This window comes from Ixodes scapularis, unplaced genomic scaffold, assembly GCF_016920785.2.
Source record: "Ixodes scapularis isolate PalLabHiFi unplaced genomic scaffold, ASM1692078v2 PGA_scaffold10__122_contigs__length_95168666, whole genome shotgun sequence".
Classification (NCBI taxonomy): Eukaryota; Metazoa; Arthropoda; class Arachnida; order Ixodida; family Ixodidae; genus Ixodes; species Ixodes scapularis.
Window position 1 is genome coordinate 39,519,098 of NW_024609836.1, and position 12,156 is coordinate 39,531,253.

Consider the following 12,156-nt stretch of genomic DNA (forward strand, 5'->3'; position numbering starts at 1 on the left):
GATTATTCCCAAGCTTCCTTCTAATGCTTCACCTAGCCAAGTTTAATTTATTATATTGACTATACCTTGATTGTATAAAGCATACCTAAAGGTGACAGCTCTACGACAGAGTTCAAACAAAAATACACCTAGACAGCAGCTCATATAAATTTTCTTGCAAGTACCCTCGCTAAATCCCGAATTTGAAGAAGATATAGCCAGAATACCTCAGTCTATCTAAATAATTGCCTGTTTACTTAAGAAATTTTTACTCCAACTAAGAGCCGTTTAACATTAACACTCACGAAGTTCCTTATTTCAATATACTATACGCTGTTTAACGTCCTGCTCTGGGGGAATGCTTTCCCTTTAGCCTTCAGATGCACTGGGGCGAAGCAAGGTAAGCAAAATTGCAATGCTTACTTTGCAGTTGCCGCTTCACTGCTGTACACAAGAGCATGGTGAGAAACGCACTCAAGAAAGCTAATTTTCATGCGAGAGCAGACTAGGAACAAAAGAGATACTGCAAAAACCCTGAGTACTGTCAGTGATTAACACCGACAGATATCAGATAGGATAGTACGTTATTTGTGGTGAAATTCGAAAGTTCTGAAAATTCGCACAAGCCTACCATAAGGATCCGGAGGTGTAGCGGGGCAAGTTTTGGCGCAATATTGGCACAAGTTCTTCACATTTGAGCTAGATGTAGCAGGATGTAGCAGGGAAAGTCTTTGGTGCAGTTTGGCGCAAATGGTGAAGCAATCAGATTATTGCATATACTTTTTTAGGCAAATCAGAATACCGACCCCAAAACGCGTGCTTCATTTTAGAGGAAATCGCCCATTTATATTTTTCTAAACATAACCTGAAAAACCCAAACTCCAGAGTACTTCCTTGAAAAACACTATTTCAATACGATTACCAGCTTGAAACAAAGGGCCCAAGTTTTATCCCCCAATTTTTTCAAAACATAAAACCCAAAAACGAAAGGCCCTAAATATATTGTACTAATTGCTTCCAAAGTTTGGAAAGTAAGGAAATAAAACATAATCACCAGACCACAACCGTTACGAAACAACCTGGAGTGACAAAAAAAAGTGTCCAGTGAACCTGAACAACTGCGTTTCATTGGTTCAAAATAGAGGGTTTATTGTGCACTATGTACATGGAGACCGCCACAAAGAAAAGTCACGGGCCCAGTCAGGAGTCGAGGCCAGCGACAAAGCCTATGCGCAGCGTCTGGTCGAGGGCGCACAGGGCAAAAAGCCCGGGCATGTGGGGATTCCAGTCGAAGCCGGTGATGGGTTGACTAGACAACTTGGTGTCGCACAGCAGGGACAGGCTCCCCATAACTCCCTGGACCGACCCGTCTGTGCCCTCGGACGCTCGCTTTTCGGGGTAGCAGCTGCACAAATCGAGGCGCAGCAGGTCAGAGGGAAGAGAGAGATGCCTAATATAACCTACGGCAAGTAGAATTGATTGACACAAGGCCCATTATTCATAACTCCAGCAGCCTATAGGGGTCGCCACTCTCGACAAATATGGCGGCCGAAAAGAGGTTGTGGCGGGCCATGTGCCAGCTCAAAGCACAATGCTAGGATTTAAGCAGACATATTGGCTTCGAAATTGTTCATAAAATTTTTATCCATGTAATGGCTAAAAATCTGTGCAATCAAAGTGAGCTTCAATGGCTTAGTCTTCTGAAGAGGATATTATAGTAGAAGAGCCCATGCATTTCCTGTGCGGAGCGCAAGTTTGTCTGCTTTTTGCACAGAGGCTGCAATGATGTCAGAACGACAAGCTTTAAGTGGCTAAGTGAAAAAAAAAAAAAAATAGTGGGTAGACCCTGAGACATATAGCATTTCAGGCCTACCCAATATCCTTCCAATCAAAGTCAATCACGGCGTCGTTTTGACGTCACCCTCCTGTGCAAGAAGCAGACGACTTGCTCTTCGCATACCAACTTCTCGGTCCTTATTCTCAGCAGCTACTGAACCTATTGGTGTCAGGGTAATCGTAATCGAGAAATAATAAAAAAACTTAACACCTTCGCGGGATTACACCTTTAGATTTGGCGTTCATGATTATTTTATAGAGCCTCAAATTCCGAGAAAAAAATCCATTCGTTTTTAGCTTCTACTTCCAAGCATCCTAGAAATTAAATTAGTAAAAGATAAATACCACCACTCGTAGTACTGCGTTGTAGTGTAAGATGTATCTATGATTCAATATCTGCTAATAGAATTCCTCGATACATTGTTGCTACGAAATGAATTGAGAAAGTTTGCATTCCTGCGAGATCAGAAATTCGTCCACCAAACACATTTTTTTTTTGGCTCTAAACAGTGGTGCCGTCCCGTGACCGTGCTCGCTAAACTCCATGTGGCAGTAATCAGTGAGTATGTGCAGTGCCATATTATGGTGTGGTTCACTTATATGGAAGGGCCTATTATGTGCATTTTCTAGAGTTTTGTTTTTCTACATCCAGTTAAGAGAAGCGCACGCTCCGTCTATATTCCATCTCGCAAGCATCTGCAGTACTCACAAAAGCACGGCTGCGAGCGTGCGACCTGAGAAAGTGCCTCTTATGCACTAAATCTCGTACAGACAAAAGCATTCGGCAGATATAGGCTCACGTGCCTGTGCCCTGCCCCGTAGATATTACTAAAGCGTCATTCCATGCTGAAAGAAAAGCGGCAGTTTTTTCGTGTCTGGGATATGTACAAAAAAAATTAATTTGGTTAAAAAAACCCTCAACTCCATTTTTTTTTGTGAAAAAATAAATTTTATTTCTGCTGATATTATGCTCTAAATTTCTGGAATTTTTGCATAAAACCCATGTAGTTAAGAAAAACGTGAAAAAAACACTAGGCATAGTGGGAGAGGCTCACGTTTAAAAAATAATTTCTCAGCAACAACATTCTAATTTTTTGACATGTTGAACAGATGAGGTGGATTGAATTTTTGGCTATTTCGAAAGTTCCGGGCACCGATGCTGACATTGCTTTTTCTGGCTCTCAATAAAGCCGTTTCTGCATAAACTGGAGATTTCGTCATTCAATTAAAACGCAACAAAATGAGGCTTTGAAAATTTAACACATGCAATTCAATTATTAGTTTTATAAAAAAAAAAAAAAAATGTTGACTAAAAAAAATCTTTTTTTTTTTTACTTTTTTTAGACTCAAAATGGTGTATCTTTCAATGTTTGTATTGTACTGTAAGATAGAGCATGCTATTAAGTAATTGGGCAATCACCTAAATTTGTTTGGTATGCAAGCATTTTTTTCCAGTTTTTCTTACCAACATGGCTTTTATGCAAATTCCAGAAATTTACAGCATGATATTAGCAAAAATAAAATTTATTTACTCACGAAAAAAAAATATTTTCCTCCGAGTGCAGAGGCTTCTTTATGCAAATTAATTTTTTCGTACATATCCCAGACTTAAAATACTACCACATCTCCTTTGGTGTGGAATGACCATATAAGCCTCACAAGTGGGCTCATTTGTCCCTTCTGCACATGAGAAAGGAAGTAGCGGTGACGTCAGAACGCCGAGCCCTGATTGGCTGATCGCGACCCCCGTCTCAGCGTCGTCTGCTCCATTGCATCATCGTCTGCTCGCAACATCGTCTGTGCCTGTCTTACCTTTCCCGCGACTTTTGGAAGTGCAGGTCTTTACGAGCAAGCTCGACTTCGCCTTTCAGAGAGGGCAGAAGAAATAACTCGAGCGGTACACTGTTTTTGTCTAACAACTAGCAGACGCGCATCAAGGAGGGAAGTCAAAGGACTCACTGGCGAGGTGTCCCGAGGCGCCGAGGTTTGTTTGCTAAGAACCGAGAGTGAGGGTGGTTAGTGTCTGCAAGTTCCCTTCCAATATATTTTTTCCCTCCTTTCGTATGCGGCGAAACTCCTCACTCTTTAATGGCGTCGGCGGGTTGGCGCAGTTAACGTTGTCTGCTTTACGTCTGCTAGTCAAAGCGATGGCTGTTTTACCTTTCCTGCTTCTGTCGGAGATTCACCGCTTTTTCACCGGCGAGAGTCACCGTTGCCTCGGGAAACAAGAAGATAACAAGAGGAGGAAATTGACCTCTTAATCTAAAACTGAGGTCAGCGATCAAAGTATAATACGGGAAGGGTTCACAAGGGTTGCGTGGGCATATTCCATCCAGCACGCCAGCTGGTCGCGGGCAGACGGTCGCCGAGTCGCGGAGTGCCTGCTAGGCCTAATTGCCGAGCTCGCTTGGTCGCGTTCGGTGGAATCGTGGCCGTTGGAGCTTTTCTCGGGAGTTTGTGGATCCAGCGTTCTTGTTCGTCGTGGTCTGTTTCAAGTACTTTCTACTTTTTCTTGCAGCTTGAAGTCGGGACGCGTGAGAAGCGCACATAGAAAAATAAACGTCCGTGGGTCGTCGCGACTGCGATGTTGTCGGCCATGCTGACCTGATCGTAAGAAGTGCGTAAGACAGCTTCGGAGCTGTCGTAGGATTTCGTCGTAACCTGCGCAAAACTTACAAAAATTTTGTTTCGTGAATACGAATTTGTTGTTAAGTTTTGTCTTACGCACATTTTTGGAGTAAGATCATTTCGTGAATCTGGCCTCTGCACTTCCGAAAGTCGCAGGAAAGGTAAGACAGACGCCGACGACGTTGCGAGCAGATGACGTTGCAAAGCAGCAGACGACGCTCAGATAGGGATTCGCGATCAGCCAATCAGGGCTCGGCGTTCTGACGTCACCGCCACCCCCTGCGCAAGAAGCAGACAAACTTGCCCTCCGCATAGCTTTTTTTTCACTTTATGTGGGAGTGAGCTTGAAGCTACAAGCACGAACATATTGCCCTAAACGCTGCATGCACTGCACGAGTGTGCATGCTCGGTAGATGCTCAGGCCCGGAACTCGCCCTTGTAGCTTCTGCTACACTGATCTCTCACCCATGCTCCATTTTGTTTTTAAGTAATTTTTTATTGCACTGCGGAACGAAGACCACTGGCGCAAGGGAAATGCCCGGACAAGATGTTCATGCTGTGTGGAAGCAGGTTCAAGAATTCCAAAGCTCAATGCTTTCTGGGCTCTGAACGGGCACTGGTGTATCAACAATATAAAGCTACTGTTCTTTTTTTTTTTTTAGTGTGTGCAAACACAAATTAGCTGTCCGACGTCGCACAGAAATTCAGCAATAAGCTGGATTATGTGGCCGCAATACTGCCCGCGGCACCCAATGCCAACATAACCGAGAACAAGTGGGCAATGGAACAGCAGAAAGAGCTTCTGCCGCCCCCTTATTCAGGGCTTGTGTAGCCAGTGATGACGTTAACACTATACATGCTCATATTGTGAAACTTTCATTCACTCTCCTGTCTCAGGCCACCCCACCAAGACAGGCGAACCCTCATCTCATCAATAAACATAATTCAAACAAACAAACATTCACTCATGTGTCAGTAAGCAGACACAACTGAAGGGACCGCAGTTAATGTCTGTCCCTTTTTACAATCCAGAGTTCACACCAGTCACGGGGGGGGGGAGCTCCCAAGGTGAGCATGAGACTAAACAGGGTTATTGGTGCACATTTCACAAAACAACACAAACATTTCACAGTACAAGAGTTGTCTGCAACTAAAAGCTTCCAGTCAGTTGTAATTATAAAATATTGGAAAATGTGCCATATTGTATTACCGCACGGTGCTGTGACAAGTGCCAGTCGTAAGATAAATATAATATCAAACATCCAATATCAGTTCACTAAAACACGTTCACACAATCTGTTTTTTGTTTATTTAAATTAAATTTATTTTATTTAGATTGGATTTGTTTCAATGAAGATTCACACATTATTCAGGACAGCTCTGCCGTCACCGGGGCCGTCACAGTCCCGGTGAAGGCAGTCACAAGTAGTTTGTACACTGAAACCATTTGAACTTGGCTACAAAAGTTTACCAGCCAAAAGCCACATGTTATTCATTATTTTGATCAGACGTGAACTCGAGGACTACATCCGACGCGCATCGAACCAAGTTAATGCCGACCCTCATCTGCACTTCGACGAAGTTTTAAACGACAACACGCAGGTACTTAACAATAGCTTGCTAGCCTACAAAGAAACTTGGAGATTTTCCCCCCACAATAAACCACGAGTCTAGGTTCGGCCACGTGGGCGATTTGAGTTCGCAAAAGAAAAAGACATGGCTTACGAAAATTATTTTAAATGCGAAAGAATTCCTTTTGGCACCGTGAGGTCGGCCTACCTTGGGATGTGGCTGCGCGAGGTCACGCGTTACCGTATTTGCACGAATATAACGCGAGTTTTTTTTCCGAAATTACGTGCTCCAAGACGCACCTCGCGTTATATTCGGAATCGAGTTCAGCCACGAGGCGCGCGAGTCTGGAGAAAGCCAGAGGAGAAAGTCATCCCTCCGGCTCAATGCAAAAGATCCAATGGAAAAAGAAGTGGGGGTGTGGAGGGGCATTTTCTAGCTATTGGGGCACGTGAAGGGGCGAATAGAAAACATAAAAAGCATTTTTATCGCTTTTGTGTTAATACAACGCGCGCACGCTGCACGCGCGCGCGCCATGCGGGCACCGGCCAATTCGAGCCAAGCCAAGCCGGGCCAAGTCAAATCAACACAAGCCAAGCCAAGACCACCGACCGCGTTTACGCAATCGTGCAACACGAGGCATTTGTTTACGAAGAGGGACCAGAACAAGAAGTGTGATCGTGTATCGGGTTCAGCAGTCTTTTTCTCTGCCTGCGCATTGTTTAGTTTCTGCTCCAGAGTGGTCTGGTGTTTGTGTGTTGGTGCTTCTGCTTCCGCGCCTTGTTTGGATTGTGGGCTGCCGAGGAGCTCCCACGGAAGAAAAAAGAACTACCAGACAAGCAGGTGCCGTGCTGCTGCATACGTGGGTAGTCGCCAAGTGGATTGTAAACGGAAGGACCTGAGCAGTGAGGATGAGTGCAGTCAAAACAAACTGATATTTCTTCCATTTCCATTGACTTTTTCACTTCTGCTATGCCCCCGAGTGCGAGAAATTGACGCGGCATTGGTTCGCATTATAATAGTAATAATATTTTTTTTCTTTTTGGGGGCATCAAAAACTGCCCTCGCGTTATATTCGTGGTCGCGTTATATTCGTGCAAATACGGTAAATGGGCGATGCAACTATTTTTGCACTTTGCGTAGAATGAATCCCTTAGAATGAATTCCGGACATATAGAAGTTGTGAAACACACATTACTTTTTCTCCTTTTATAATGGTAGTTGCAAAAAATAACTAAAGAAAGACGAGCCGCATTCTTTTTCTCATCTCGCAGCCAGAACAAGCGGTCCCGTGATCTGCGGCCGATTACGTGCCGCCAATGTTTATTCTAGCCACGCGCTGGGGTTGGCAAAGCACAGGACGCATGCCGAGTTCCACACATTGTTAGGGTCCGGCTACTTATGTCATTAATGTGACTGGTTGTTGTTGAGCTATTGATTATTGCAAGCCAAAATCGAGTGCCCACGCAATGTTTGGGTTCAATCTATGAGCCGAATTCAAATATCGTCACTGGGAGACTGTGCCAACATTGCGACCTCCAAACTACATCATCAAGTTTTGCAAAGAAGAGATTGAACGAAAAAGCTTGCTTTTATACTTGAAATTATGCCGTAACAAAGATCTAACATAACTTTAGCTGTGTTTGGAGCTTCCTGTTATCCGTCCCATTTCCCCCCCCCCTCCTGGGTTGCCATGCCAATGAGGTTTATTGTCCAATGGCATTGTGTGTGAGTATACCTTGGTCCCACTAGTGCCAGTAACTCGTGTAAAGTTAAAAGCATTCCAACTGATATTGTTGCACCGCCCCTCTAAAGGTCTATTCACACGATGCATCTTGTTGGCGAATCTTGTGTCGCGAAACTAGGTTTCGGGAAACAGATTCCCCGTCTGAACGCAACCGAAAAAGTGGCGCGCCTCCGAAAAAAGTGGCGCGTCTTCCTCGCTTCTGGAGCAATTTCTCGCTGAAACCTCACCGAGGCCTGTCCATCACCCGAAGGAGAAACACGGGCGCTGCCAATGGCCGCTCGACTTTGCTATGACGTCTGACCTTCGAGGAGGAGCGAGCTTTTGGAGGAGTCTGATTTTCGGCCGATTCCGTATCCGAGCCAAAGCCGAAAGAAAATAAACAAACATGGCGAGCGACAAGCGGAGAAGCGGTGCGTACGGGCGTACGGGCGACGTCCTACTCGGCGTCAAGTGTGTGAACGGCGCCTAGAGTGCGGGTTGGTGGCGCGGTACAGATTCATCAATAGTCGCGACGAGTGCAAGCACCGGATATAAACCTGGTGACTGGGAATAACTTTCTTTATTAGCGGTGCAAAAATGTCCGAAATGCTTCGAGATCATCTGCCTGTTCTTTGACGTTCGCGGTCTTTTCCGGGTTTGGCAGGACTAGTAAACCCAGTGAGCCGAATCTGACGAAGTTCATTGAGTGGTATTAATAAAACAGGCTGTCTCTTCACACTGTGCGTACTTCATATCATTTTGATGAGAAACGCTTGGTATTCCCGGTGCAGATGACAAGGTTTGGCGAAATTCTCGTGAGTCAATACGTCACAGGTTTCGCGCGTTGTACTCCACGTGTGAACTGGCTGATTTCGCGAAATCTTGGTTTCGTTAAACTGTGGCGCGTTGAAAAGATGCATCGTGTGAATAAGCCTTAAGTGAGCAATTTAGCCAGTGAAATATAATTACTAGCCTTTACTAACACGACTGCACGTCGATGTATGTGTACAAACGCTTAGCCCAGCGTGCAATCCCCGCAGCCCAGAACACTCACGTTAATCGTTCTGGAAGGCAAGTAGAAACATGCACGCTGAAAACGGCCCTGACTAGAAGCTCTTTACTGAACGGGGCACGGCTCGGAGTCTGCTCTCTGGGGAAACAAAGCAAGCTATTGCCGCCGAATGCATGTCCACCTTGAGCGCCAATCAAGGTCATGCACACACAGTCTTCATTTCTGAATTCTCCACTGAAAGTTGTCCCTGAGCACAGCGTGCCGACACACCATCAAAGAAGGAAACCTAGCGGAAGTTTAATTGGTGTCATTTCACGCGGAAAAGGCATCTGCGAAAACGCAAAAGGCCCATCAGATTGGATTGGCATTCAAAGTGTATTTTGTCAAGCCAAAATGGTGGCACATTCTAGATTCAAAAATATCTTGAATCATAGATAAAACTGTACTGCGGTATCCTCTTAAGGAGAGTGATGGAAGGACTACCCACTATCCTTCTACCGTGCTGATGAAGGTTGATAAACGCACAATGTCTGATTCGTGCAGTTATGTAAGTTGTGTTCAGAGCAACCTAGGCAACACATAGTAATGACAGTGTCACCAGGACAACTGTTTGTTCTACACAACATGAGAGGCAATGTACGGAACATCTAATTCGTTAGGCACAACCACTTCGGTGGTCGTCGTGCCAAACACCAACAAAATGCGATCACGGAAGCCACGAGAGTAAAAAGCAGAAATCACAAAGGAACTTGTTTTGGCCAGCTCGATGTTTTCCTGCTAGGTATCGTCCATTTTGCTAGAGTAGTGAATAAAAGCATCCGGAAAGCCACAAGGACAGATAACTTCACAAGTAGTGTTGTTAACTATAAACCTCTACACCCGCCCTTTTACCATTTGATTTGGAAACTGTTTTGAAAATACATTGACTAGTACAAGAACCTTACCACACTTTAACTCAAGATACTTCAAGAACCACTGAAACCAGCTTCACCAGAAACTTACTATTTCCATATGCTGAGGGACCCGTCTCCATTCGTGGTTGCAAAGGTGTCCTTGTCCTGCGGTAGATGACGCACCGTCCAGACCGTAGTACCATGAGGATTCTGGAAATAACCATGTGTGTTGTGTCAAACAAAAGAAAAAAAAAAAAAAAAAAAGATGTTTACAAATCTCTGTAATGCAAAATTAGAGCGCAGCTCTTGAGGAGGGGAAGGGGAGGGCACAGAGGGAAGGGTATGCCCCTGCTCCTCTTCTGTACCCTCTCCTCCTACCCCTCCATCCCCTCTCCCCATCTCCTCCTCCGTACCCTCTCCTCTCTCTCCCCTTCTCCTCCTCCTCCTACATACCCTCCCCTACTCCCACAGTTTCCCCGCTAAATTTAGCTGAAACATTTATGCCACGTGACCTCAACATCAATCCAGTTTCCCCACTAAATTTAGTGGGAAAAGTGAAGTCATATGACTTGGTGTTACGTCATCCTATGAACAAATTCAGTTTCTCCACTACATTTAGCGGAAAAATTGACGTCACATGACCTTAAAGGGAAGCTGAAACACTTCTTGAAAAAAACGAGTTAGAGGTGAATTCTGGCGTATTTTTATCCCGTGAATCTGAATATCACTTTTGTTTTTTCTGAAGATCCAACTAAAAGCGAGAAAAAGCGAAAAAACATTCGACCAGTCGTGACGTCATACTAGGATCTTCGGGCCGCCAAGCGCGTGTCGCTCGTGTGTTCAGCGCGTGCAACGCAAGCTTGCCATGTATATTTCCCCGCACTGACACCAGTCGTGACGTCTCTTTCTGACCTTTCTGAAAATAGCAAGAGTGCGCGTGCATAGCTTTGACAGGCGCTGAAGATGCGCGAGAGCAGATATTCCGAAGGCTCCTAGTGTGACGTCACGCCCCGGGAAGGAGGGGCTTCGGTGGTACTTTAAAAATTAATTTCTGAAGCCTCCGTGCACCAAATTGAAAAATAATCTTGATATTCCTCATCCTGGAGGTAGAATGAAGGCCATTGAAATGTTTTTTCTCAAATAGAGAACCGCTTCAGTTTCCCTTTAACACCAATTCAATTCCCCGCTAAATTTAGCGAGGAATGGGCCTTTTCCGCAAATGTTGGGTACCTTCTATAGGCAAGCAGGAGAGACGTTTTTGATGGCCTACCTTGTTTCCGGCTCTGCCTGCTCCAAGCTATGTTGGCTTTCTGAATGCGGTCGGTAAATGCGCTCAGCATTTGCTTGAATGTGTTGACTATGGACGACTTCGTGCGTCTGTACATTTTTCCGAATGATTGGACGACGGACTTTGCCGTGGCGCCCGTTGTGACTGATCATACAGTTGAAGCTTCGACCAATAAAAAAGCACTAACGGTTACATTAAACAGTACCGACAGTAAATTCAGAAGGTATCTGAGACCAAGTTACAGTTAAGGCAAGCTTTTTTTTTTAAATTGCAAGCGGTTTGTTTAACCTGCTCGAAAATTTTAATTGACGAGGTGTATTCTCATAAATGTGAAGGCTCACTCTAAAATCATCTGAAAAACTCTATGTTTGCACGTACCAATGTAAAATTTTCATCAAGGGTGTACACTGGCGGTGGAGTTCACTTTGTGAAATTTCAAAGTTAGCTCCATTTCTGTAAAAAATGAGACCAACAAACTTGCCCGGGTCAACGGCGGACACGTTTGGTACTATTAAGTCATTTGCAAGCGCCGCTGACCCTGGCAAGTTTGTTGGTCTCGTTTCTTACTGGGAGTAACGCTAAAATTTCACAAGGTCAAATTCACCACTAAAATAGATCTTTAATAAATATTTAAGATGTATAGGTGCAGCTGCCGATCTCTGAGCGATCCTCGGCATTGATGTCACCTCACTTCAGGACAGAGCTGTGTGTGACTTTAGGTCCTGAAGAAAAAACATGAAATCGGCAACACCTGTCTGTTTTGAGTCTCGCGCCTGTAGACAATGTTGCAAACTAATTACTTTTCTCAATACATACATGAAGACAACTCATCTAGTTGATTGTTTCCTCTTTCTATTTAACCACAAGACCAGCAGATGCGGCTGTGGTCCCATTTCCCTTTCCAGGTGTGCACATAGCAACAAACTGTGCAGCATAGCCACTTTACCTCAATGCTTTATAAATATTTAGAAACCGTGGGCGATTCCAATGTTTACAACAACCAAAATGCAGACAGGCAGTTTGTGTGACAATGCAAGACTGTCACTTTAGCAAGCAACAACGTGCGCCAGTCAAATGCACCATCACAGAAACGTCAACTCCTAGGCGCTCGCTCTGTGCAACACATAAGCGACACGACAGCATACCTAATCAATCTGCTGATCTTGTATTTCCACACCAATAACAAATAAAAGAACAAAAACATGAGCCTTCTTTGAAGTGGCAA

General features: G+C 44.6%; 1 protein-coding gene across 1 annotated transcript in view; it reads right to left on the reverse strand.

Annotated features, from left to right (window-relative positions):
* Positions 1 to 1,107: 1,107 nt before the first annotated feature.
* The window catches only part of LOC8043864 (dynein axonemal assembly factor 10), a 32,781-nt gene continuing 21,732 nt past the window's right edge, over positions 1,108 to 12,156 (reverse strand). The window contains exons 7-8 of the mRNA XM_029981843.4: positions 9,753 to 9,853; positions 1,108 to 1,384 (exon numbers count right to left, since the gene is read on the reverse strand). Coding sequence (XP_029837703.2) covers positions 1,180 to 1,384; positions 9,753 to 9,853 — 306 coding nt within the window. The 3' untranslated portion in view covers positions 1,108 to 1,179. The remainder of the gene's footprint in view (positions 1,385 to 9,752; positions 9,854 to 12,156) is intronic.